Source organism: Talpa europaea, assembly GCF_964194135.1.
Source record: "Talpa europaea genome assembly, chromosome: 12".
Taxonomy (NCBI): Eukaryota; Metazoa; Chordata; class Mammalia; order Eulipotyphla; family Talpidae; genus Talpa; species Talpa europaea.
In genome coordinates this window covers 19,761,006-19,788,287 of record NC_140079.1, presented here as the reverse complement: position 1 = coordinate 19,788,287, position 27,282 = coordinate 19,761,006, and the positions used below count along the sequence as shown (strand labels likewise).

Genomic DNA, 27,282 nt, shown 5'->3' with positions numbered 1-27,282 from the left:
AGAGGGCGGCAGGGAAGGGAAGCAGGTGGCCACAGAGCCTGGGCTGCATCCCTGCAGCTGGGCGCCATGCCCTGCTGCCTACGTGCTAGCTGTCTCTGCAAGGCAGGACCAGGAGCAGGTCCTGGCATGCCGGGCCCCTACCCAGTGACTCCTGAAAGCCCAACAAGTCTGAGCTGGAAGTGGGACTGGGTGAGGCTCCTGGTAGATTCATGTCGGGCAGAGGGATAGCAGAGGAGCGGGCAGGGAGGAGGGGAGAGACCCCACACTCGAAACTGACTCTGTCAGTGACGGAGACAACAGGGAGAGCAGTGGGGCTAGGAGGAAGTGATGAGACTTGGGGTTCCCTTCACCCCACATGCCCCTGCCTGGAGGGGCACGAGGAAGGCAGGCCGTGACAGCAGCAGGGACCTGTTCCTCTCAGCATTTTGCCAAGAAGTGGCTGATGATTTCAGTGCTGCCGAGAACGGGGAGGGGAGGAAAGGAAGAAGGCAGGCAGGTGCTGGGAGCAGAGCAAGGCCAGGCAGGGGTCCCAGAAGAACCGGGGATCCCTGTCATTTTTTACAAATGCCTTGACGCCATCCGCATCCCAGCCAAGCCAGGTGGACATGCTTAGGCCCATTTTTACAGGTGAAGAGCCTGGATTTAGGGAAGGTTGGGGGACTTGTGTGTGGCATCCATTGCTCATGGGCACCGAAGCTGATATTAACACCAAACACTGGGAAGTCGGCGCCCACCACCACCACTTTCAGGGACAGGGGCCCGGATGTGTCCGCAAGGCTCTACTGTGGGGAGAGAGCAAGATGAGCCTGGGGCACAGTGTCCGCCATCAGGCAGATGCACCCACACAGAGGGCTTCCAGCTGAGCCTTTCCCTGCAGCGCCAGGTCAGGACCTTTTGGAGACCCCATTTTCTCTGTGCAGTCCAGGGAGGACTGTGAGGTAGAAAGCACTGTGTGAACCATAACTGCCTTCCTTTTGGGGCACCACCAAGCTGAGGCTGAGTTGACTTTAGTGCTGAGATCACAGCCTAACATCTGGTTCTGCTTCATTCTGTGGTCAAAATCAGGAAGAGGTGAGCACTAGGTTTAGGGTCATACCCAGGTCTTGTGGTCTACACTAGCATGGAGATGTGGGCTGGGACTAGTCTCGGGGGTTACAGTGATGTGGGGGAGGATGCTTTGGGGTTAACCTTGGGGTGAGTAGGTGGGCTGGGTATTATAGAGAAAGTTGTTATATTTGGAGAGGTTGGGTCCTTTTAGGGGACCGAGTGCCTGTGGCTTCTGTTAGGAAGAGAAAAGTTCATTTGCACTTGAGTTTTGGGCTGGAGAGAAAATGAGGGCTGGGGGTGGCAGCTGAGCCAGCATGAGTCAGGTATGAAAAAGAAGTGTTTTCTGACTGTGGTGGAAGGACCATCAAGTGACTGTCTCTCCCCTTCTCCCTAAGTCATGCACACCTCTGTACCCATATCCAGTCCACCCCTGGTCCCACTCACATGTTCCCCTGACATAAGCCTATATTTCTGCAGCATTGGGAGGGCTCTTTGTGGGCTTTGGGTTCTCCAACCAGCCAAGAAAGCACAAGGACTAAGGGTTGGCCTCCTCTCTACCCCAGCCGACCCAGGACCCTGATCTGCTGGAACCTGGGGCTCCTGCCTCTTGGTCCACCTGCACCTCCCTGCTGGACACCCTTTAGGGGAGGCTCCTGGGGCAACGCTAGGTGAGGAAGTTCATCAGAGAGAAAACCTGACCCCCCCAACCTTTGCCAGTTCTGTAGCCTGCCTACTCTTCATGTCTTCTCGCTCAGTCCTGCCCATTAGAGAGATTTAAAGCTGCCCAGATTGTATCAGATTGAGACTGCTACCCTCCTACCTAAAGACCCTGGTCCAAGACCAGAATTCATAGGATTCAAAGGATGGCAAGGAAGGGTTTTTTTTTTTTTTTTTTTTTTTTTTTTTTTTTTTTGGAATAGAGACAGCCCTGAATAGGGAAGTGTAGAGAGGGAGGCTGGGACCAGGTGGCCAACACACACATCTGGGGAGGGCTGTGCTGGGAAAGTAGCTCCTGCTGCTTCTCCAGCATCACTCTCCTCCTCCTTCCAGGACCTCATGAGTGCAGGTCCAGAGGGGGCTCCTTTGCAGGTGCCCGAGCACCCTGCTCCTGCGCCCCCTGCAGAGAGCACCATGGCCCACCTGGCTGACCCTGTGTCCCATGAGTGAATCCCCATAGCCTGCTTCGTTCTGGTATTATCTGTCTGGTGACAGGTTCCAGCCTTGCCTGGGAATATTGTCCAAGCTAAACCTCCAGCTGCTGTTTGAAGGACCAGTAGCAGGTCTGCAGAGGACAACCCCTCCTTCTCAGTCTCCTCCTCCTTAAGCTACTTCAGAAACAGGTAGGAAGAAGAGGTTGCTTTAGGCCCTAGTCACTGACCCCTCCAAGGGCCCAGGAACCCACTGTGCTGTGGTTACAGAGTGTCTTTGCATTTCAGCACCAGGAACTGTCGACCCTAAGTCCTTCCTGCTGTGGTGGACATCCAGAGTTGCCCCCAGCCCAGTTTCCCCCTTAGTCTTGCTGGCCTCCCCGGGCACAGCCTGCTGAGCTATGCAGGTGCCTCTCCTCCTTGCCTAGCAGCAGCAGTGCCCTGGCCCACACCCTGAAGCCCAGAATGTCCCTCCCACTGCAGCCAGAGTCGCTCCTGGCAGGAAGAATCCTGACCAGAAAGCCTGGCCTAGGAGGAGCCCCCAGAGGCAGGGCTGGCAGCCCACGTGGAGGCGCCAGGGTGTGGAAGGAGGTGCCAGGAGCCACAGATGCCAGCCCGGGGTGGGACAGCACAAGGGCTGGTGCTGTAGGGTCCAAATGCCACAGGGGAGGGATGGTGTGTGCCTGTGCGCGCGCGTGCCCGAGCCGCAAGGCTGGAACAACCTGTGTGTCTGCAGTCAGGCCGCCCGTTAAACGGAAAGACAGAGGAGAGCCAGGCCGGGGGTGAGAAGAGCAAACGGCAAAACTTAATGACTTTAATATGAAAGAATTTGCCTCTAATTAAGCACAAACACTCCACTAATGCGGAGAACACATGTTGTGGATTTCACTTAAGCAGGAACCAAATGAGGTGAAAATCCTTCTGAAATGATAGCAGTTTACCAGCCGAAGGAAGAGCTTGGTTTCTGCTGGCAGAAACACAGCCGGACCCCTTGTCTCTGCATCCTCCCTACCTACCCTGTCCAAGGCTTCCAGCCGTACTTGATGCCTATCTCCCCGGCTGTGTGTCTCTCTCCCTGGCCCCCTTCTGTCCTCTGAGCACTTGCTCCTTACTGCATAACCCATGTTCTGAGTTTGGAGTTGCATTGTCCATGCCAACACTCAGGGACCTCTTGATCTCCCCCCCCCCAAACACTTCCTAGTGCCTCTCTTCTATGGAGCCAAGACCAGGCTCCTCAAAGGGAAAGCCCTGCACCCCTACTCTGACCCACCTTTGTGCCAAGACTTCTCCCATCTGGGGTGCCCTCAGTCCTGGTCTTCACGCCCATCCCACCCACAGCTGCCCTGCCCACCCATCACACACTCTGCAGCCCTGTCTGAGCTTCATGCCGCTTCTTCTAGACCACTGGGCTTGACCAGAGTTGTGTTTGCCCCCTGGGAACACTTGGCGACATCCAGACATTTTCAATTGTCACCACGAGGGGCTGTTGGCAGCGTGTGGGTAGAGGCCATGGACACTGCTAAATATCCTAAAACACACAGGACAATCCCTCCGGCAAAGAATGATCAGGCCCACATGTCCATCATGTGGAGGTCAAGACCCCTGCTCTGGGAAAGCAGCCTCAGCAGAGCCAGACCTGCTCAAGATCACGGTGCACTGGTAGAGCTGGGATGGAAACGAAGTGGCTTCTTTCCCTTATGCTGTAATAACAACAAAAACACAACCGCCTGGGCCGCATAACTGTGTACCAAGCCCCGTGCTAAGAATGCATAGGAACCACCTTGTTGAAGCGTCACGCCAGCCTGAGGAGGTAGCATTGTAATTGTCCTCATTTCATGCATGAGAAAGCGAGGCACAGAGAGGTTGATGCTGCTTGCTCAGACCCCCAGCTAATTAGCAGATACAAGTCCAGGTCTGTCTGAATTCAAAGTCAGGACCCCCAGATGAATTACTCTCAGCACACCCACCGTGTTCCTCTTAACCCCTTCCCTGCCGGCCTCCCACCCAACCGTTCCCTCAGCATGAGCCTTGTCAGGCACCATGTACCTCCTGGCTGCCTTCCCCTCCCGCCCAGGCCCAGCCCCCAGCCCTTGGTGCAGCCAGCTGCCTGGAGCCACCAGGGCATCCGTATTGCTCAGGAGCCCCTGGTAAGAGGCAGATCCAGGGACCTCCGCTTCCAAACAGGTGGTGAACATCAGCCGGGGACCCACGGGGCTGAGATGATGCGTATGTCAATACTGAGATTTTAGCGGCTCTCACAGGGACGCTGGGGAATTCTCCCTCTGCTTTCTCCAGCAGCCCCCAGCCTCTCCCTCCCCCACACTAGCCATCCAAAAAGGACGCTGCCTACACCCCAAAAATGTGCCATTCAAAACACACCCTTGCTGTGGGAAATCCAGGCTCTGCGTGTATCTGCTGCAGCTGGGGTGCAGAGGGCTGCTGACTGTTGCAGACTCCGGGACCTGTCTGAATCCTGGCCTCAGAACCATAGGCTGCAGGCCCTGAAAGGCCAGGCCAGGAGAAACCCAGGCCATGTTGGGAGGGGCGCAGAGCTGGGAGAGTGCGGGCTTTGCAAGGGCTCAGATCTTGGAGCAGGGCCTTGGGGCTGCAGCTTGCTTGGGTGCAAAGAATATTTTTCACCTTATGGTCTGGAGTGAGGAAGCCAGAAGGGCCGGGTGCTAGAAACTGGGGCAGAGGAGAGAGGAAAGAAGTCAAGGAGGGGCAAGAGGGGAAGCAAGTGGAGGCTGTGGGATTGGAGAATGGAGGTGGGGGCAAGAGGTCAGGCAGTCCAGCACACTTTTGGGGTGTAGCTTCCTGGTTTCAGTCAACAAGGAAAAGATTCAGACCCTGACCTGCTTCCCTTCCATGCAGATGTGAGGTCTTACCTTCTTGCCCTACCTGCTGACTCCATGTGTGGGCTCCTGTGTGCCCCACCCCCACCCCCTGCCCATGGCTACGATGCAGTTTCCAAGAAGCTGCAGTCAGACCTGAGAAATGGCTCACCCTGACCCAAGACCCCAGCTGGTTCACAGCCTTCTGCACTAACCATTCGGGTGCCCCTTTGTGCTTAACTGTTTTGCCAGGTACCAGCTAATGTCTGGGCCCCTCTGCTCCTTAGGGGAGATGCTAGTAAGACAGGTGTATGCTCGGGTACTACCAGACCCTCGGGTGCAGGTACACTTACTCATTGGAGGGGTCTGAGGTCATTCAGTTAGGATGAAGAGGACTTGGGCAGGTGGCACCACATGCATTTTGATCAGTGGTAGTAACACAGCTGGGTGCTGATAGCATTGTTCCATGGAGCCAGAGAGAGCAGGGAAAGGAGGTGGCTGGGCCAGGGATGTTCAGAGCCCATGAGGACTTCAGACTTGATCCTGAGGGCTGCAAGGAGCCATGGAAGGATTTTTAAATCCAGAATGATCTATATTTTAGAAAGTGGAGGACTGGTTAGAGGGGCAGCCTGGAGGCAGGGAGGTGTTGGTCTCATTACTGTACCGTGATAGACTAGGGCAGAGATGAGTGTCCCAAGGGCCAGGCTTGTAGAGGAGGAGGGGCGAGGTGGGAAGGTTGAGGTGGTGAGTACTAAGGTTCAAGAGAAAGGGCTTACTGGGACTTACTTCCTTATAGTAGATTCCCAGCCCAGGAGTGGTGAGAAAATAAGGAAGTGAGCCTGCTGGAGGGGAGGGGAGGGGAGGGCTGGGAGGACTGGGGATTGGCGTCTGTGGGGAGGGACAACAAAGATGAATTCGAAAGCATTTAGGAGCTAGTGTCAACTGCGCTTGGTGACTGTGCAGCTGTAGAAGTGCCTATGCGCCACCCCCACCCCACAACCTGCTGTCCTGCGTCCTGGGCTTTCCTGCCATCCCACTTAATCTGGGAAGTCTTCCTGGAGGAGCTGGGCAGTACACAGAGGTAGAGCAGTCACATGATAGAGAAGTTTCAGAGATTGAGCAAGGGAAGGGGCAGAGAGAGAGAGAGCTGGGCAGATGTCCAAAGTACAGCCCTCCGGGGTCATAGGGTCCAACATTCTCATTTTAAAGTAAATAAGCCAGAGGGGGATCCGCCCAACCTAAGGCCATATAGAAAATAGTGACCAAGTAGCAAAAAACAGAGTCTTCCCCTCCCAGTGTCCAGTAAGTACCATCCTCCCCACCTCCAGGGGGAAGAAATGTAGCAGGTAGGGATGAGCAGTAGAGAGGACCAAGAGGTGGAACCTTGAAGGCTTCAAGCTGCTCAGCTTCACCTGCCCTGGGTCTTGGGGACCACAGGGCAGCCCACAGGAAACAGGCCTTTAGGAAAGGCGTCCAGGGGTCCCTGCCCCTTGAACCTCCATGGGAGACAGCAGAAGCCCACTCCCTAATGCATCCCTGTCCCCCAACCTGTCCTGCTAGGTTTCAGAGCGAGTCACAGGGATTGCCAGAGCAGCCCCCACCGCTACCACCAGCCTGGGACTTCCACGCTGCAAGGAAGCAGGGCCGGCCCAGCCTGTCTGGAAGATCCTGGGCTCCCACTCCAGCTCCTTCTCAGGGCTTTTCCCAGGCTGCCGCGCCCCCTCCTCTCCCACGCACTGTGCTCACCCGCCCAAGGCGCCAGGCGCCAGCCCCACAGCCCATCATTAACCAGCTCCATGTGGGGACTGGGGGGGCATCAGCCAAGAGGAAAACATCGGCAGTTTCTGTGACCCCAAATGCAGGGTGGAGGCGCCTGGGCCTGGACAGTAGCAATTAGACCCTGACTGTGGAATCATGGGATGTTATCACCTCTGCTGGCAAGGTGGGTGTGGAGGGGACTCAAGGCCCCAGGACACCTGGAGCCACTGGCAGGCGAAGTCCCCACACTGTAGGCGGCAGGGATGGTTAACACTGGCTAGCATGGGCCCAGGGCAGGGGCACTCCATGAGGGGAGGGGAGGGACACTGGGTCAGCTGCTGCTTATCCATTTCTTCTTCCAAAGCCCTCTGCCCTGGCACCCCTGAACCCCATTCCGGGTGTGGAGAAGAGCCTACTGGCTGGAGAGACAGCCTGGACACTGGGGGAGCTCCTGGACTAATGGAGAAGCGTGCCCCAGGCACAGATACAAGACAGGACAAGTTCAAAGGACTTCAGGGAGAGCCCTCCTCCTGTGGGTTGGTGCTGGCAGAACGACTGGTCCAGGTGGCACAGGCCGGCAAAACCTTCCCAGGGAAGGGACCCCAGAAAGGGGATTCCTTCCCGATCACCCTCTTTCTCAACAGCCTCTCCCCCAGGTGGACTGACTTTAGCTTTGTAAAGGGAGGAGCTGGCCAGTGTGGGAGCTGACATTTGGAAAGTAGCTGCCCTGGGAGGAGGGAACCTATCACCTTTAGGTCACTGGGCTGACTCAGCAGGGTTTCGGCTGGAGGCCCCCACCCCCCCTTTCCCATGGGTGAGTCATTCCCACTTACACTTAGCTGGCTTCTCACCGGATGTCCTCTTCTTGCCAGTTCCGGGAGGGGAGAGTGTGCATCCCTGGAAAGCCCTATCATTGGGTCCCAAAGGATATTGGCTTCAGAGAGGCCCATGTTGGGGAGCCCAGTGCCCCCACATTACGCCAGGCCAAGCTTGCCATTTCTACCCACCCACCTGAGGGCACCCAGGCAGTTTCAGGAAAGGAATAGGGGACAAAAGGGGTGGCCCATGCTGGGAATCCCCAACCCCCCCTCCCCGCCCAGTCTCAGCATGCTTGGCTAGGGAGAAAGGGGTCTGAGGTTTCAAAGAGCAGGAAGAAATGGCTATGGGGAGCAGAATGCCCCCCCCAACTCTGGGCCACACCCCACTGCGTGGGAACTGGTGGCCTCAGCCTGCAGATTAGCTCCGTGGTGGGCAGGGCAGGCGGGCAGGGCCTTGGGGAGCAGGTTTGTCGGCCACAACTGAGGAGCCTTTGTGTTTTGTTGCTGAGCTTGGGCTTTTTTGCAGGTCCATGACGTCTGGGGGGGCCGGCCCCACGCCTGCCTTGTTGGCTCAGCACTTCAGGGAAGCCATGAAGGCAGTCTGAGCTGCCCAACCTGAGTTCTAGTGGGGAAACTGAGGCACCTGATCACAGGTCGCAAGCCTCTGGGCCCCAGACCCTGGAGCTCTAGGGTAATCAGGGAGGATATAGGCAGTGCTGAGGTCAGGAAAAGAAAGAGATGCAGTCCTTTGATCTCCCCAGATACATGAACTCCTCTGCCAAGAGCACAGGTTCCCCACCTCTCTGGCTCCTTCCTGCTCTGTACCTCTTGCAGGTGCTCTACGTGGGCTCACAAGCCCCTATTTCAGACCCACCTGCTAGCCCAGTGCAGGTGCTGTGGCGGCAGTATCATGACTGGCATTCACACCGCTTCTCAAAAGGAGCGATGGAGGCACTGAGATGACATTCCAGGGGGGACATGACCCAGAATGAGACCCTGGACAGATAGATTGAGAATCAAGTCTATTTTTATGGCAGGGTAGGAAGAGCACCACTGGCTTGGGTGCTACTGTTCTGTGTCCCTGAGCAAAGGGCCCAACTGCCCCAGATCCTGTTCTCTTCCATAAGACAGTAGCTCAAGCTCCAGTATGCTGCCATTTTAGTGGTCTTGGTTCCCACATCTGGAATCACCTCTGCTTCCCATGAGGAAAAGGAGAGCTAGAGACATCAGTGGACCAGTTCTCAGTTCTTGGGGGTCCAGAGAGTGTCAGTAGGCTACCCTCTAAGCCCTGGACCCTGTCAGCATCAGCCAAGACAGGATCAACTCAACCCAAAGCCAAGCCTTGTCCTTGCCTCTATGGTAAGGAAAAGAAAGATACTGTCTTTTGATCTCCCCAGATATATGAACCCAACCCCTCAGCCAAAGACACAAGGACTTGTCTCTATGGGGGATGGGGGAATACACACTAGATACACAAGCCAGGAAACTGAAAACAAAGTAGGACAGACTAAAGTTATGTGTGCCTTGGGTATGAACAGTGATGTCAACTGAGGGATGAGAATCAGGAAGGGCTTCCTGGAAGTGGTGTCCTGAGAATACCCAGTGCAGTGCCTAGTGCTGAGTAGGTGCTTGATAAATATTTGTTGAATGAAGTTCCAGGGAAGGAGGTGTACTACTGCATAGATGAAAAATGATGGTGATGGTAGGGGTGAGAATGAGGATGAAAATGGTGATGAGGATGATGATGATGACGTTGAAGATGGTGATGACGATGACAGAGGTGATGAGGATGAGGTATGATGGTAGTGGTGGTGATGATGGTGACACTGATGGGTGAGAGGAAGTCTCTGGGGTGCCTGAGACTTTTGCAGCACCCCAGCCCTAAGGGAAAGTCTTCAGATCTTTCTGATCTCCCCAGCACCTCCCAGTTCCAGAAATCTGGGATGCTCACCCCCCATGATCCCAAGCCCCATATTCCAAGAGCTCTCCTTTGCCCACCCTCAGGACCACCTTCCCTCACGTCTGTCCTGCTGACAATGAGCCATGGGCAGAGGGACCAAAGTCACAATGAGTCTGACTGCTCCTCAGCATCTTCCCGCCCTGGGGCAAAAGGGGCAAGGTCCAAGGGCACCCACTTTGTACCCAATGAGAAGGCACACAGGCACTTTCTTCACTTACCCACCATTGTGGGATGCTTCTGGAGAACCCCAAAACAGATGTTGGGGGGAGGCTGACCCTGCCTGGTGAAGCACTGATGGGTGAGAAGGAGTCTCTGGAGTGCCTGAGACTTTTGCAGCACCCTCGCCCCACACCCTACCCCAGGCACTGTCAGCGACCTCCCCTCCTGGCACGCTCAGCCCTGAAGGGTGAGGTCACTGCTGAAGATGCGGTGAATGAATGTTAGCCTGTGCGACAGGCTCTGAGCCCTGCCTGTGCCCACACCTGCAGTGGAGAGGAGACGGGGTCACAGCAGGCATGGTCCAGCGGTGGACCATGTCCTGCTGCAGGTCCTACCGTGCCCAGGCACCATTCCCAGGATGGCTCCTGGTGCCCACACCCCACCCCCCACCCTCCACCTGTGGCCCAAGCCCTCCCAACTGGCTTTTCCTGTTCCTGGCTTTGTGTGGTGAAAGTTCCCCAATTATACCCACATTATCTCAGCTGCTGGCAGCCTCCAGCAGACTTGGTGAGTGGAGGCTGAGGGGGTAGGAGGGACAGGGAGCACCCGATTATCCTGCTGGGAAGGGCCTAGGGCCTCACCGCTTGCCAGCTGTCCACTCAGCAGGAGTTCCAGGCTGTCTGGCCCACTGACCTCACTGCTGGGTCGTACTAGGGTGTGGCCACAGCTGAGCTGGACTGCAGGTCAGGGCACCAGACAGTCGGATTAGAAGGAACCACTGCAATTGGGGAGCTCAACCTGCTCTTTTGTAGAGGAGGCAGATAGGACTGTGGCGGGGAGCCAAGGTCTCAAGGTGAGCTCCAGATGGAGCCAGACTGGAGCCCAGTCCTGCTGACCCCTGGCAGGTGCTTCCCATCCTATTCCCACCAGCCTTCAGTGCTAGGGAGATGTCAGAACACTGCAGACTGACAGGGGGAACAGCTGAAGGGGTGGGGTAGGGACACCCCACTTGGGCCTTGAAGGGCTGTGTGGACATGAACATAGGGAAGCCATGAGCATCAGGGAAGCTATGGAGTATGTCAAACACAGAGGGACACTGTGGGGACAGCATGACGGTGACCATGGGCTTGGGAGCCCTCCATGCCCTGCTTCTGGGTCTCTACCATGCAGGGAAAACCCCTTGGGGACCATTATAGGTCATCCCCCTGTCTCAGGGTCAGTACAGGGCTAGGCATTGATATGACTGATGGCATTCAATAAATTGAGTGAGTGAAATAGGATGCAAGGACATGAAGCATACAAACACATGGCCAAGGACAGAGCTTGGACAGTGGGGGAGCTGCTGTCCCAAGTTAAGGGGACTGAGCTAGGTTCAGACATACTAGATGAAATATAACAGTTGCTGGGGAGACTCAAGGGAATTTTTCATTCACTTGATGCCTGATCACTCCCTCCCTACAAGTCTTTCCTCTCACGGCTTCTATTGCAGTCTGTCTGGCAACAAGTATTTAGTAAGCACCTACTGTATGCCACATGGTGGGCAGGCCCTGGGGGTGAAGTGATGGAAAAGACACAGACCCCTATCCTGGAGGGCTGCACAGTCTGGTGGAAAATTCAGAAGAGTCAACAACCAGATTCCAAGGCAGGAAAGACCTGGAATAGCAGAGCAGGGGTGCACCCCCAGGGAGCTGGCCTGAATGGGGTCTCCATAGGTAAAGAGGGAAAAGGACCTTTCAGAACTAGGGAACTGCATGAGCAAGAGTCTAGACGTGTGGCATCAATAAGCTCTGTGCTCGGGGGCTGGAACTGTATTGCTGGTTATGACTCAAGTGCTGATAATAGACTTAGCAAATGATTGAATAAATGGGGGAACAGACAGAGGGAGGGAGGGAGGGAACACGGTTTGTTCTGAGGAGGAGCCCAGGCTGATTTGGTGGGGAAGCATGGTGTGTGGAGAGAAGTAGACACGAAGGCAGGGTCTAGGTGACAAGGACATTGGATGCCAAGTAAGACATAGACTTGACTTCGAAGGTAGTGTGAAGGTCGAAGAGGTGGAGCCCTGTGCCACACCTGCCTCTCTCTGCCTGGCTGGGTAAGAGGGCCCACCCAGTCAGTGAAGTCCAGATCAAGGGACTTAGCCGTGAGAGAGAAGACAGCGGGAGTGGCCATAACGATGGCAGGCCCTTGTGCGCTGCCCTCCCACCCCCCACCATGCTTCCTGCTTCCTAACAGTTTCTCACCCATCATACAGTGGGTTCTCCTGGCAACTCTGTAAAGTAGGGAAACCGGAAGGATGAGCCCCATTTATCAGATGAGGGAACGAAGGCCTAGAAGTACAGCAGCTAGTGTCCCCCCAGGCTGGGGCTTTACGGGGCAACCAGCACACTCATCTGCCCTTTTCAAAAATAAGAGTGTGTGGGCCTCCCTGGTGGCGCAGGCAGTTGAGTGCAGTGCTGTGAAGCTGTCTGCAGCCTCTGCAATGCAGGTTCCATCCCAGCCAGCTATGGAGATACCCACATGGCACACAGACCTCTCCTGTCTCGCCCGCTGCTCCCCTCAGCAGTGTATTTCAGTCAGTCTGCCTGTTCTGTTCCCCACTCTGTCTCTGGTGAATCCTCTCATTCTCCCACATATCTGGCCTGTACCCCAGTTCTTGTATGCATGAATAAATAAATCTTTAAAAAATAATAATAATAAGGGTATGTGCCGCTGTTTGCCACATGGAGCCATGTTGATAAATACCACTAGCTGGAAAGGCATTTGTGGGACAATAAGTGCAGTATGATTCTGATTTCTAAAAGAAAGAAAAAAAAACCGATGGTTACGTAGATACAGAGAGAAAGAAGTGAAACAGTTATTTCCTACAAGATTATCAGTGACATTTCTGAGTGGTGGGATCTTGGGTTGTTGTCATTTTCTTCCCAGTACTTTTCACTGTTTTATGGGGTATTTTGACTGTTATTTTTATAATCAAAATAAAATAAATAACGACTGCTGGAACGAAAAGGCGGGCACACAGGGAGTCAGGTGGGCTGTGCCTGGCTCTGACCACCTCTGTCATCTCCCCTGACCAGGCACCCACGCCCAGGTAGTCCAGGTGAACGACTCCATGTATGGTTTCATCGGCGCAGACGTGGTGCTACACTGCAGCTTCGCCAACCCCCTGCCCGGCGTGAAGATCACCCAGGTCACGTGGCAGAAGGCCACCAATGGCACCAAGCAGAACGTGGCCATCTACAACCCAGCCATGGGCGTCTCGGTGCTGGCTCCCTACCGTGAGCGCGTGGAGTTCCTGCGGCCCTCCTTCATCGACGGCACCATCCGCCTCTCCCGCCTGGAGCTGGAGGACGAGGGTGTCTACATCTGCGAGTTCGCCACCTTCCCGGCGGGCAATCGCGAGAGTCAGCTTAATCTCACTGTGATGGGTAAGCTGCTTCCCCTTCCCTGCCGCTGCAGAGGTTGTGACCCAGGGGCCTGGCCATCCTCAGTGGCCCCAGACATCTCTGTGGGTGGTCATGCTCCCAGTGCTCCCAGGCAGGGCGCTTCCAGGCCCTTCTTGCCAGGCTGTCCCACAGTTCACTAAGGCTTGGGAGTGGGACTTTAGCTGTGGGCAGAGCTGAGGCTCACTATTTGGAACGCACTATGGGGGGGAGGCCAGGAGGCAGGCAGAAGGATCAGACCCCATGGTAAGGAAAGTTGTCATGTGAGCTGCTTGCCTCAAATTGCAAAGATGCAGGAAGACCAAAGGGGATACAAATAGCAAAGCAGGTAGAACATAGGTTGGATGTGAAGATGTGCTGGGAGGGGCTCAGGTGAAGCACTGCCAACAGACCAGGATGGCCAGGGTGACCTGAAGCCTAGGCCCTCGCATCTTGGACAAGGCAATAGAGCTAGTCCCATGGCTCTCTTTGGTTCCCCACAGCCAAGCCCAGCAACTGGATAGAGGGCACCCAAGCGGTGCTTCGAGCCAAGAAGGGGCAAGATGACAAGGTCCTGGTGGCCACCTGCACATCAGCCAATGGGAAGCCTCCCAGCGTGGTATCCTGGGAAACGCGGCTGAAGGGCGAGGCGGAGTACCAGGAGATCCGGAACCCCAATGGCACAGTGACGGTCATCAGCCGCTACCGCCTGGTCCCCAGCCGGGAAGCCCATCAGCAGTCCCTGGCCTGCATCGTCAATTACCACATGGACCGCTTTCGGGAAAGCCTCACCCTCAACGTGCAGTGTGAGCCAGGGCAGAGTGCCTGGTTCGGGGGAGGGGCCTCCAGGCATGGGCACACCTGTTCCTTCCACTTCTTGCCTTTGCTTCTTCTCTCTGTCACTCCCCTCCCTACTTCCTCCCTTTCTTTTAAGGGGGTGCTTTGTCCTCTCCTCCTCTTTGCTGTATCTCCTCCTTTTGCTCATTCTTTCTCTCCTTCGCTGTTGCTTCTGCTGAGGTCTGGTGATCTCCACCCTCCCTTCACTCTTCCATTTCTTCGCGCTCGCCCACGTGGCTGTACCTCCTGTCCCTTCCCTGTCGCAGGCTCCCTTGCCCTAAGTCCTACCTGCCTGGCCTCACCCTTGTCAAACATCACCCCTTGCCCCACAGATGAGCCCGAGGTGACCATCGAGGGGTTTGATGGGAATTGGTACCTGCAGCGGATGGATGTGAAGCTTACCTGCAAAGCTGATGCTAACCCTCCAGCCACTGAGTACCACTGGACCACGTAAGTGCTGACAGGTCACCTTGCTGACCACAGGGAAATCCACCTGCTCTGCCTCCAGAAGCTTTTGGCAAGGAGGAACGTAAGGTCTGGGCTCAGGTTTCTCAGGGAGAAGGGGAGGGGCCACAAGAGATCCCCACAATTTCATATACCCCTATGTTTGACAGTGTCAGGGTCAGTACAATAAACTGTTATACCAGAGGGGGCTTCCCTCATGACCTGCCTCCCTTCTCCCTAATAAAGAATTTTATCAATTTCTTTTGGTGATTCAGTCTGAGTCACTCCCACCCCAGCCCCCAGTATTTATTTTTATCGAGGTGTCCCCAGGGGGGCTGGCTTTCTGGAGCATCCCAGATCTTTCTTTGTTCCCATTCCTTCTCTCCAACTCCCCCCAACCCTCCAATGCTCAGGGAGGAGGCCCCAGCCCACCCTGCAAGCCTGTGTCCCTGAAGCACTGGCCCCTCTTCCCATCACCCCATTCTGGGCTTCACAATCTTTCACCTGGCCCTCAAAGGGTTCCGTCTCCCCTCCAGCCAGCTCTGATAGCCTGAGCCACAGTTCTTCCCAGAAAGATGGGGACATGGGGGAGACCAAGAAGGTCGACGTGAACGACCAGAATCTATGCACACACTCTTCTTCCAGGAAGTCGAGAACACTGGCCAGGCCAGCTAGTCTCCACTTCCTGGAACCAGAAGTGCTTCTGAAGGTACAAGAGGGTGGGGCCTGCCTGCCAATTTCAGCCAATAATGATAGGACCGACTTGCTGCAAGATTCAACAGAATGACAGCTTTGTGGCACTGGGGATCAGAAGAAAGGAAGAAGTCCCCTTGTCCTTGGGAAATTTCCCGACACTCCCCACATGAAAAAGGCCCATGACATGAACTGGAGAAATGGAACACAATTCCTCATTCCCTAAGTAGCCTGTTAAATACAGACTCCTAGGTGGTGGTCCCTGTGGTTCAGCTTCAGATCTGGAGTTAGAACCCAGACATCTGTATTGCTCTCCAGCTACCCAGGAGACGAACCATCAGCAGGAGAAAGCACTGGGCCAAGAGGCCAAAGATGCAGATAGAGTTCTGGTCCCTCTAGAACTAACTCCAGTTCCGCTGCTTCCTGGCAGTGTTGCCTTGTCCCAGAACCTTTAGTTCTTCATCTGTAAAGTAGGATAAGTATCTACCTGTCCCATATACATTTTGGTGCTAAATAGTATAAAATCGCCAAAGGCAAGAGATTATGGTTGTTGCTTTTGTTTTCATTCCTTTCAAGACAAACCCTGCCTGTTAACTCAGCAAACTGCTGGTGGAGCCAGGTGGGTGATACAGAGGCAGCTCTTGGGGCTGAAGAGCCATAACCCTCCGCATGTCTCCCAATCCCACAGACTGAATGGCTCTCTCCCCAAGGGCGTGGAGGCCCAGAACAGAACCCTCTTCTTCAGAGGACCTATCAACTATAGCCTGGCAGGGACCTACGTCTGCGAGGCCACCAACCCCATCGGCACCCGCTCAGGCCAGGTGGAGGTCAACATCACAGGTAGGGAGCTACACCCGCCTTGCCTCTCCCCACCCACAACTTCCGCCACTGCAGACATCCCCCACCTTTGGTTGTGTCATTACAGGAAGTTTGTGTCTCCATTTCTTGCTTCTCTGGTTCTCCCTTAAACTGGCCATTGGTCTTGCTTTGCTTTTCTCATTCTTCTTTAAGGCTGTGTGTGAGACAGTCGGGGTGATGCCCAAACAGAGGGGGACAGGAGGGAAGCTCCAGGAGGGAGGAAGTAGGTGCTGTTTACTTCAATAGCTTAGAGGGCAGGGGCAGGACTTATAGCTTATCAGTGGATCTGCCACCAGAACCATGGGGTGCTGGCTTAGTGGGGTTGGGGGCTCAATTGGAAGTCTGCTCCTGCATCAGGAAACCCACGTGGCCTGAAAGACAAGGTTGTGTGTCCTCAAGTGGGGAGGAATCTGGAGGGAAAGTGAAGATAGCACTCAAAGCCAGGGTGGTCTGTGTGCCCTGCAACTGGGTTGCTGTTTCTCCAGTATCTTTCAGTCAATGCAGATGACGAAGTTCAGCCCGCTGACCTCTTAGGGTCAAGGAAGAACAGGGTCTAGGATGTTCTGGGGAAAACTTCATAAGGGCTGCTATGTCACACAGCCAGAGCTCTGGACAAGCCCTCATCTATAAAAGTGGATAATATGACATGCTTTGAAGGGCTGTTGTTAGAATCATATGTGATGTAGGCCAAGTGCCCAGCACCGACCAGTCTGTCAATAAATGGCTCGTGCTCTGTGATTATTATCATGGCCTCTGTCATTACCACTATTAATGGAAGGATCAAAACAAGCCAATAGAGGGGTAAATTGCTATCACAACTCCACAACCAGAATGGGGGGTGTCTTTAACACTGAACCCAAACTAGTTGTAAGGTGAGAAAGTGATAGAAAGTACCTCCTAGGACAGAAGTGATGTCATACTGCAGCTGAAATGGACAGGATGTATCTTCCATGAGACGCTGAGCTGGGCTCAAGGATACAGGAAGTTGGAGACAGTGGCTACTGGGCTTCAGGTGCAGAGTTTGGGCAGACCCTGAGGCGTCACCAGCTCTGAGCCTATGTCTCAGAAGTGGGAGACCTCATATGTGGGTACATTCGAGGTACATCAGCAGAAAGAGAAGCTGGAAGCTATTCAGGAACTATACCTGCCTATCCTCCAGCCTGTCTGTCACTTGCTGTTTTCTTCACCTCCCTGCCTTTGGCTCTTGGACTGGTTCAGGGAGTAGAAGTGTTGGGGTGGAGTCTGGGAAAAGCTGAGGCAGCCCCCCCCGAGACTTTGGGGGTTCCCATAGGTTGGCAAGATCGGGAAGACAAGAGTCACACTCTGTGGCCCCCTCCTGGAGAAAGTTTGAGCAAACTCACTGAGAGCTTTGTAGATGACTGAGCTCTGACCCTGTGGCTGCCGGGGCAGACCAGAGTGGGGGGTCCTCATAAGAGAGCATGACTGCCCACAGGGAGGCGCCTCTTATGAGGGACAGCACAGAATTGGCCCACATGTATTCACATACTGGCTCTTCCTGTGGCTGTGCGGCCTTGAGCAAGTCCTTCACCTCTCTGAGCTTTCACCTCCTAGTCTGTAATACCGAGCTAATCTTATAACCGGCCTCTAATGATCAGACCAATCAATGTTCTGCTGCCTGCACACGGCGAGTACTCCCTGGAAGGGGGTTCCTTCCCTCTGACCATGAACCGCCAACCTGCCTCTGCCTCTCTGCCACCCTTGCCCTAAGGGAAATTGCTAATTGCATAGTCAGGGGAGGGGGCTAGAAACACAGGAACAGTGACCTTCCATCCATCCTGCTCCCTGGCAGGAGTACACCGGCCTTGCTAGACTTCTGGGGCTCAGCAGTCCCCAGTGGAGACAGGGCTAGGAGAGGAAAGTCAGGGCCTCCCTCCTCCCAAAACTCAGGAAGATGCAGTGGAGGAGGATGCCCTAGGGGGTGAGGCTGCAGTGGTGCCCTCCTGGGTTCATCACCAAGCTTAGATGGCTTTGTCAGCTGGAACTGCACAGGGCCCAGCTGGAAGGGGCACACCGTGTGCCCAACTGTGTTCCCTGGAGGTACAGAGTAGGATGGGGTTGGTAATCAAAGACATATGCATGGGTGGTGAGAGGAGCCTTGCATAAGGGCACTCTTGTTGACAGCCCAGTTAGGCAGGAGCCAAGCAAGTGTGACACTCACTGAATCACTGATGGGTCTGGAGCTGTTTCCCTGGCTGTCCCGAGGGAGGGTCTCAGCCCCCAGGGAGGACTTGCCAGGCACCAGGGCTTTACAGAGTTGTTCTTGTGCTCACCAGCAGTTTCCGAGCAGCGCCAGCCCCACCAGCCTCATCCCCTATCAGTTAGTGCCTGTCATGTTCTCCGGGGGCCCATGCCGAGGGGCACACCCTGCCCTGTGCTCCAAGCCCCAGTGGTCTGGAGGGAATGCATGAGTGAGGTGGATAAGTGGAAATTTAATTTTTCATTCTGGCCATCCGTTCAGGTAATAGCTTTGCCCTGGGCGCATCTGGAGAGGGAAATGAAGAGCAGCTGGGGCAAGGGCGGGAGAGGGCTTACATGTGCAAAAGACGTGTGGGTGTCGTGGCCCCACCTGCACAGATGCACTTTGGCACGGGCTTCGCAGGTCCCAGATCCTGCAAGAGGTGGCATTTGGGTTGTTCCGAGGAGGGTGAGCGGGTGGAAGGTGGGGTTCCCAGGCAGGGGAAGTGTGTGGGAGGAAAATACCTGGGACTGAGTGGGCAAGGATGGAAGGCCCTGAGATTTCTCATTGGCCAAGGGCACCTCTGCAGGGCCCTCAGCAGTGCAGCCAGGATAACAAGACACAAACGGGATGAGCCTTTGGGAGGCTTTGCAGATGACACTTGGGGGACCAGGTAGAGGTGGTCACAAGGGAGGGTTTTAGTGGGAAACAGTAGGCTCATGCTATGGTATGGGGATGAGAGAACAGCGAAGAGAAACTCACCAGAATGTGTGTGTGCGTGTGTGAGTGTGTGTGTGTGTGTGTGTGTGTGTACCTGGCCTGGGCCTGGGGCCCGCAGAGAAATCTATCTCAGAGATCTTCATGCTGAGGAGCTATTTCACAGAGCTGGCCACAAAACAAACCAGCTCCCTCTCCTCCCTTGGGGGCAATATCCTCTGGGGGCAAGGCCAGGGTATGGCCTTGACTGAAGAGGCCCAATGAGGTTGCATCCACCCTGGGTTGGGGTGTTAGAAGGAGAGTGTCCAGGTTTCTTCCAGGAGCAGGGTAGGGAGGCTTCTGGGGTCAGATGTCTGCCCGGGTCCCATTTCCAGTGAAGGTGACAGGATCTGCCCTTTAGGCCAGGAGTTCTTCAAAACAAGTAGTAGGGTTTCAAGGTCCGTGGGGAAGGGAGAGGGCATGTGAACCTGCGGGTGTGCATGCCTGGGCGTGAGTATGGGTGTGTGCCTCTGAGCGTGTAAACTTGCACTGGCAAGCACACAAGAGACTGTCTGTGCTGAGTGTGCAAATGGGAGCCGTGGCTGTGCTATGGGCAAACGTGCCTTTCTCCCGACTGGCAAATGGCAGAGTGAGAGGATTCTGTGAGAAGGCAGCTGCATCCGCGCCCCTGGGAGGATTCAGTTCTCCTCCAGCTTGACGAGGCCCTGCCCGATGGTCTGACGTGATACACAGCTGCTACAGCTGCAGAGAAGAAGGGCTTCCCAGTGTCTGACCTCAGGCCTTCCACTCTCCCCGTGGCCAGCTGCACTGCATGCTGGGAGATGTAGTTCTCCCAGCTCCCCAGCCTAATCTTCTGATACCAGAGCATTTCCTACTAGCCTGAGGAAGCACCAGGCATTGGTTTTAGAAGCAAACCAAACCTCCTCCTGACTCTAGATCCAGACTGTAAACCTTAAGCCTCCACCCTAGATCCATCCAAACACCCCAGCCAACCCACCTCAAACAGGAAGCCAGGGTGCTGACCCACACTCCTGACCAGCCTAAATTCTAGGGAGGAAGCGGCAGCCTTCAGGAATGGGATCAGGAATGGAGTCCAAGCTGCTCCCCTGCCAAAGGATGTACGAGAAGATTGAGGGATGCCGGCTGGACACCCTCCAGTTAGTGCAAATGACCCCACCACCCAGCTTTCTCCTCCCTTCCCAGCTGCGGCCCTTGAGGCTCTACTCCTGGCACAAGGACAGGAGCTACTGGCTGAATGTGACAGCTGGTGGGACGAAGGGGGAGGGGTGAGCTCCATTCCACACCAAGCAGCCGCCTTGCAAGCGAATTAGGACCCCGGATCTCCTCCTTCCTTCTGCACCTTCACTTGGCCTCTTCACTCTGAAATCGACTAATGCTGGAAGGTCATCTTAGCCATTCCGCTTCTAGATAGATCCACCTCTGAAGCAGCCAAAAAAAAAACAGGATACACTGTCATCCCAAAACATTCCCAGGGAAGAGTAAACATCCTTAGGATTTAGGGGGTATGTGTACAATGGGGTGTAGAGGGAGACCCAGCATCATCTGCCCCCACGGCTCCACTCCTGCACACCCTCATCAAATGAAATGAGGTCCACAGTGCACCCCATGCATGCTTGTATTTTTGAGTGTCCCTTAAACGCTTGCTCTATCTGAGCAAGAGGCTCTCAAACAGAAATCATTCAACAAAAATCTTTGAACTTCGGCCACGTGCCAGGCAAGCTAGGTGCTTAAAGATTTATCAGTGAGCCCCACAAAGCCCCTGTTCCTGTGGAGCTAACATTCCAGCACAGGACAGACAACAAGCAACAGATAAAATACATCTTCAAAATTATGTGGTGGTGTGGAGGGTGATATGGAGAGAAGCCAAACAGGTTAAGGAGGTCACAAGTACCTAGGAGGTGGGGGTTTGTGGGCTGTGATTTTAAAATGGGTGGTCGAGGAGGCCTCAGCAAGAAGGCGCTGTTGGGGCCAACCCATGAAGGAGGTGAGAGAGGGACCACAGGACACCCGAGCGAGCCTTCAAGCAAGCAGAGCAGCCAGTGCAAAGGCCCTGCATTCTCCTGGGGCGGAGGGAGTCGAGGGGGAGCAGAGGATGAAGTCAGAGGAGGGGGTGGGGACACATCACGTAGAGCATTCTGAGCTCTCCAGACCTAACAGGATCTCTCTGGCTGCTGTGTTGAAACTAGTTTGGAGAGGGAGTGGGTGGGGTCAGGGAAGCCAGGTAGGCGGCTGTTGCAATCATCCAGGTGAGAGAGAGGATGGTGGCTTGGATAGGGGTGGTAGGTAGTGAAAGAGATGGCAAGGAGTGTCAGGTTCCAGATTTACTTTGAATTGTGATTTACAGATTAGTTTGGGACACCAGCCGCTCTGGTGAAAACAGGTCATCGAGTAAACTCCACCATGCTGTCATCAGTAGGCCCCCAAAATTCAGTCTAGTTGGTAAAGCGTAGGAGAGCTTTATTTCTCTCCGGGTCTCTGCTATCGCAGAAAGCATAAAAATAAATATAGTGGAACTTGTATTGTACACAAGTGTAACACGCTGAATTGAATCAACCCCAAATTACTACGAGGCTGCCACTTCCTCAGCCCCTCTCCTTGCGCCTGCAGACATGAGCTTCAGCCACTTGAAAACTGGCAGGAGGACCAGAGGCTTTATACGTCAAGATATGATGAGCGGAATGGAATTAGCTATTGTTTACACCAGAATGAGCCATGCGCACATTAGTACATAAAAATTCTAAAGAGAAAAGATACACGTGAGCTGGGGAAAGGAAGGCGTCACAAGGAAGGGACTGAAGGACCAACACAGGGAGAAGCGAGTGAGGAACGGCGTGAAACAGCGTTCCCAGCAGAATGAACTTGAGCTAAGGTTTGGGGTCAGGAATCCACTTGGACAGCAAGGATGGCGGCGAGGGTGGCCAAACCCAAGACAGATGCGCAGAGTGGAAGCTTTGAAGAGCAGACAGGCCAGGTCCAACAGGCAGCGGGGACGTCACTGCCAGTCTTTGGGAAAGGGTGCGTGCCGTCTGCACGGTGGAGATTTCACCTGCCGACTGGGTGGAGGGAACCAGGGCCAGGGATAGATTCGGAGGGGAGATTCGGGAATCAGCTACCATAATAAAACCTGGCATAAAGCAATAAGATACCAAAGGAGAAAGAGTCGGTGAGATCTGCTGGCAGATTTGACCCAAGAGAGAAGGGCAGAGTCAAAAATAAAGGAGATTCGAAGCTGGAGGGGTAGGCGAATGGCGGTGGGAGTAAGGGGTTGGATGAGGGTTTGGAGGGAAGCTGGTGAACCGGGTCAGGTGAACCACGTTGGGTTTTGAGCTGGTGAGAGAATTCCAGACGTGGGTGTGCTAGAGAAGAGTTTTAAAGTGTGCACCCCTAAATGCTAGTCCTGTGAATGGTCTCAGAGGCAAGGGAGGTAAGCTTGGGGATACTGCATCTGCCCTGTCTCTGGTGGTTCACAGAGTATGTGAGAAGATGAAGGACTAGGATGCCTTGTCTACCAACATTTCCCAAAGCGTTTGGCCCCCAGGATTTTTGCTAACCCTCTGTGCTAACGGAGTGAGAATAAGGGCTGAAAGTCCGAGGATGGAATCTCCAGCTGCGTATCCAGAAGAGACAGGGCCCAGCAGCACAGCTCCGAGAGGAAGCTGCAGAGCGGAAAACCCTGATATTGGAAGGCAAGGGAACTGTGTCAGAAAGGAAAGGCAGGTCCCTCCACCTGGATGCCTGCCTTGTCCTCTTGGCGCTCCAAGTCTTTGCCATCCTTCAAGGCTTGGCTTAGTAGCTTTTCTAACTGCAGGTCACAGCGTCTCCCTCCCCTGCACTCCTGAGCCACTTCCCTGCCAGTGCCCTTGATGTCTGCGTGCTGCTTTGTCTCTGAGAGCATCTGGTTTCCCTGCTAGGCTGTGAGTTCTTGTATCTCATGATTAGCGAGATAGATGCTCAATGCATGTTTGCTGATTGGGTGGATGGGTAGGTAGATGGATGGGGGAGGGGAAGTAGATCCATCTACCTCAATGGATGGAGGGTAGATGGGCAGGTAGATGGATGGGGGGACAAGGGGTGGACAGATGGATGGCTAAACTGCATGAAGAGAGGAGGGAGCATTCAGATGAGAACTGAAGAGGGAGCAGGCAGGCTGAATGCACAGAAGAGACTGGGTTCCTGCCAGGCACCCCTTGTGGAGGCAGTTTCCACCTCCTGGGGATCAGGTGTGCAGCCCTTATAAAGGCAGTGAACAGATGGGACCTGGTGAACCAGGAGAAGCTTGAGATTCCAGGCAGACAGTTCTGGAAGTAAGCAATGAAGAAAAATATGCAATAAATATTTAGTGCAGGCATGACCCGCACTGAGGACAGAGTGGTGACAAGTGGGAAGCTGAGACTTCAGTGCTTGTGCTTCTCTGCCAGTCCTGCCTGTGGAGAGCCAGGAACCGAGCATCTGGGTGGTCTCAGCTCAGCCATGTGACTGTGGGCCAATCACCTCCCCTTCACTGGCCCCATGGTTTCAACAGCCCTGCCAGCCTGAACTTTTAGAGGGCCTTTCCTCTTCCTCTAGAATCCCTGCCCTGCTCCTCCTGCTACAGACAGCACCCACGGGCTCGCACACATGGGTCAGCCCCACCTCTGGGAGGAGGGATGTGCTCACAGGAGGAGCATCATTCCCACGGAGTGAGTGATGCTGAATCAGGAGTAAGCTGGCAGGAACCGACTCCCTGAGGCCTGAACTTGTGCCCAAACCCATCCTGACCTTTGGCTTTGGAGGGGAGAGCGAGAGCAGCTGAGGCCATCCCACCCACTCCTCCTGACCATGCCCAGCCATGGTCTCCGGTGCCACCCTGTGGTGGTGTTGGGAACCGCCTCCCTCAGCCTGGCCTTGGGACCCCTCTGGCCTCTGGCGTGGCCCTGGAAGGATAGGGAAGGGATGGTGCTGCCAAGTAGGCGCAGCTCTGATCAGTTCCCACGGCCACAGAAAGTCACCCACCCAGCCTTCTCTCCCCCCGCCCACCCACTTCCTTTCTCTTCTTCCCACCGTTCCTGCCTTCTTGTTTCCGTTTTCTCCTCTGTGCATGTATCTGTACACATACGGCCATCACACCGGCACGGCCTCTGGGCTCAGGGTGGCGAGGGCATGTGTCGGTGTACGTCCTGTCTCTTGTGTGCCCTTCATCTTCGCTGTGTAGTCGGGCGCTCTGTTGCCTCCCTTACTGCACAGCTGCGCTGGGCACTCATGCGCATAGCCTGACCTGGCTGCGCCCCAGAGCCACCCCCAGGTCCTGCCCGTGGGGCCGGACCGCAGCCCAGAACCAAAGCCCGCTTGTCAGGCACTCGTGGGGCGTCAGTGAGCCAGCATCTGGGAACCATGCTCATCCATCCCCTGGGAACAGGCAATCGGGCCTGGGGCACCCACTCTAGTTGGGGCTCTGAGTCTGAGAAGCTGAGGCGTGGTGCAGGCACCATGACCAGCGGGTGTTGGCCAGAGGGGCAGCCTTGCCCTATGCGCGGGCCTTACATACAAGAGAACCAACGCTGCATCATTGGCCAGTGACCTTGGGCGAGTTACTGCACCTGTTGTGTTGGGAACTAAGAGCACACCTGCTCCTGGGGGTGTCATGACTGTCTCTGCCTTTGTCTTCTCCAACTACCAACTGGCGGGTGTGGGGCTCTGGAAGAGGGGTGCTCAAGGGTCTCTGCAGCTGGAGCTGCCCTGGAAACTTGCGCCCACTTTCTGGCCTTTGCCTCCCCTGCCTCCCTCCCACTCTCCCTCCCTGCTGACTCCCCAAGAGCCAACACTGACGCTGTCCCCCTCCATCTCTTTTCCTCACCCAGAATTCCCCTACACCCCGTCTCCTCCCCAACATGGGCAACGCGCTGGGCCAGTGCCCACAGCCATCATTGGAGGCGTGGCGGGGAGCGTCCTGCTGGTGCTCATCGTGGTCGGCGGGATTGTGATCGCCCTGCGCCGGCGCCGGCACACTTTCAAGGGCGACTATAGCACCAAGAAGCACGTGTATGGCAACGGCTACAGCAAGGCGGGCATCCCCCAGCACCACCCGCCCATGGCCCAGAACCTGCAGTACCCCGATGACTCAGATGACGAGAAGAAGGCTGGGCCCCTGGGCGGGAGCAGCTACGAAGAGGAAGAGGAGGAGGAGGGGGGTGGAGGGGGCGAGCGCAAGGTGGGTGGCCCCCACCCCAAGTATGACGAGGACGCCAAGCGACCTTACTTCACGGTGGATGAGGCTGAAGCCCGTCAGGATGGCTACGGGGACCGGACTCTGGGTTACCAGTACGACCCTGAGCAGCTGGACTTGGCTGAGAACATGGTTTCTCAGAATGACGGGTCTTTCATTTCCAAGAAGGAGTGGTATGTGTAGCCCCCATCTCCAGAGCCTCTGTCTGCACCCCCTTCTCCCCAGTCCCCACCCGCACGCCCCCTGCCCACCCCCCACCCCCACTCCTCCAGGAGCTGAACAGAGACTCACCCAGCTGCCCAAAGCCAGCCCCCAACTCCCGGGGAGCCAGGGAACCCAGGGCGCCCAGGGCAGACGACCTGGCTTTGTTTTTATTTCCCACCCCTCCCCACCCTCTCCCCTGGTGTTGTGTTCAACTGTGGCTTTGGTGTTGCTACCCCCTTCCCCGCCCTGACCCCCACCTACCTGCCCTCTGTGCGGGGAGCCCTGCTCTCGTCTTGTGTACCTGGGCATCCCTCCAGGGTTTGGGGAGCCAGCCCTCCCCCCAACACTGGAATTTGTTTGTGTTCTCTCCTTTGGGGGTGGAGGGCTGAAGGGCCTCCAAGGGGAAAAGCCCCCACCCCACCCCCAGATGCTGCTCCTCTTTTCCCAAGGAGAGGGAACCTAGCACCCCCTACCATGAGCTGATGCAGCCGGGAATTTGGACCCTGGTCTTGACAGCACAGCCATGGCACCCCCGGGAGGTAGAGGGTGGGGTGTGGCTTCTCCAAAGCACCCAGGGTTGTCTTGCTTGTTAAGTGAATCAAGTTGAGGCCTACCCCCTGGGGCCTTGGCCAGTGTGTTTTCCTGGTCAGGTTGGTTTTACATTTTTTTTCCTCATTGGCCTGTAGAGAGCTAAGTTGACCCCAGCTCTGGTGTGTCCCTCCTCTTTACCTAGTCTGCTCCCCACTTAGCGGGCTCCAGGTGGACTCTGGCCCACACTTGCCATACACCTCTACCAATACATATGCACACCCACATGCACACACTACTCGTGTCTACCCCGCGCTCCCCCTGGGGTCACATGCCTTACTCAGGCTGGTCACTGCCCAAGGGCCGCCCCTCTCTGCTCCACCTCTTCCCCCTTCCCAGCTGAGGATGGGGGCAGCCTTCAGAAGCTTCCAGAGACAGCTGAGACTAGGCCTCCCTGGTGCCTCCACCCTAGGATCTCAGGCTGACCCTAAACTGCTTCTTAAAGCATGGAAGTGTCTCAAGTTTCTCCCTTATCTATCAAGTGTTAGCAACTCTTGATTCGGATGGGGAGTCAGGGCCAGGGCCCCAGAAGGGACTCACCCGCAGAGGTTAGAGGTGAAGAAGTGTCAATGGAGAAGGAAGTCTAAATGTAGAAGCTCAGCGAACACGGTCTGATAGACTTGGAAGAGTTCGGGTAGTGCCTCGCCCATGAAGGCCAATGTCAGTGTTATGGGCCTTTCAGGAAGTGCAAGGGGAGTGGGGTGGCCAGGGGCACCAGAGTCGAGCTCCTGCTCACCTACCCTCCATTCCTCATTCAGCTCTCCTAGCCTCCATTCTTGACTAGAAGGACCTTGGAGAAGCTGTCCCTTTGAGTTGTAAATTTCCTCCCTGAATGGGCTCTGGGCTCCTCAGCCACCCAAGATTCAGTCTTCCCAACTGTACAATGCAGGAAGGCCCCTCCCAGCCCTCTCTCACTTCCCCCAGCTCAAAGTGCCTCAGATCCTCCATCTGCCCACCCTAGCCCCACCGGCACTCTAGATGGGAAACACCCTGGGATGGGAGAGGCAGAGAGGTTCATGCCTATGCATTAGGACTGCCGTGAACTCAGCCCAGGGTGTCAGAGGCTTTGTGGGATGGCAAGTGTGGTGGGGAGGGAGGCAGACCACTCTGTGCCCCACGGGCACTGACCTACCCTGCCATAGGCTTCCCAAGGGAGTCCCCAGCCTACCAGCCGCATCCCCCTCCCTGGTGCTGCTATTGAACCCCCAGCCAGCTCCATCTCTTCCCTGGGCCCACCCTGGCCCAGACCCTGCTGCCCTAGCCCCAGCCCAGGCCGCCCAGTAGCCACGTAGCAGAAGTCTGAAGCCATGCCAGCCCTGGGGAGGCTCTCTCCTCTTAGCATTGGGGGTACTGGATGGGGTAGAGATGGAGGAGAAAATTC

The 27,282-nt window shown here is 55.4% G+C and overlaps 1 protein-coding gene across 1 annotated transcript; it reads left to right on the top strand.

Annotated features, from left to right (window-relative positions):
- Window positions 1–9,285: 9,285 nt before the first annotated feature.
- NECTIN1 (nectin cell adhesion molecule 1) lies at window positions 9,286–25,292 on the top strand (the record flags this gene model as incomplete). Its single annotated transcript, XM_084249848.1, has 6 exons — window positions 9,286–9,382; window positions 12,796–13,146; window positions 13,644–13,946; window positions 14,310–14,427; window positions 15,803–15,954; window positions 24,745–25,292. 6 exons carry the CDS (start codon window positions 9,286–9,288, stop codon window positions 25,290–25,292), a joined length of 1,569 nt encoding a protein of 522 aa, XP_084105974.1.
- Window positions 25,293–27,282: the final 1,990 nt, after the last annotated feature.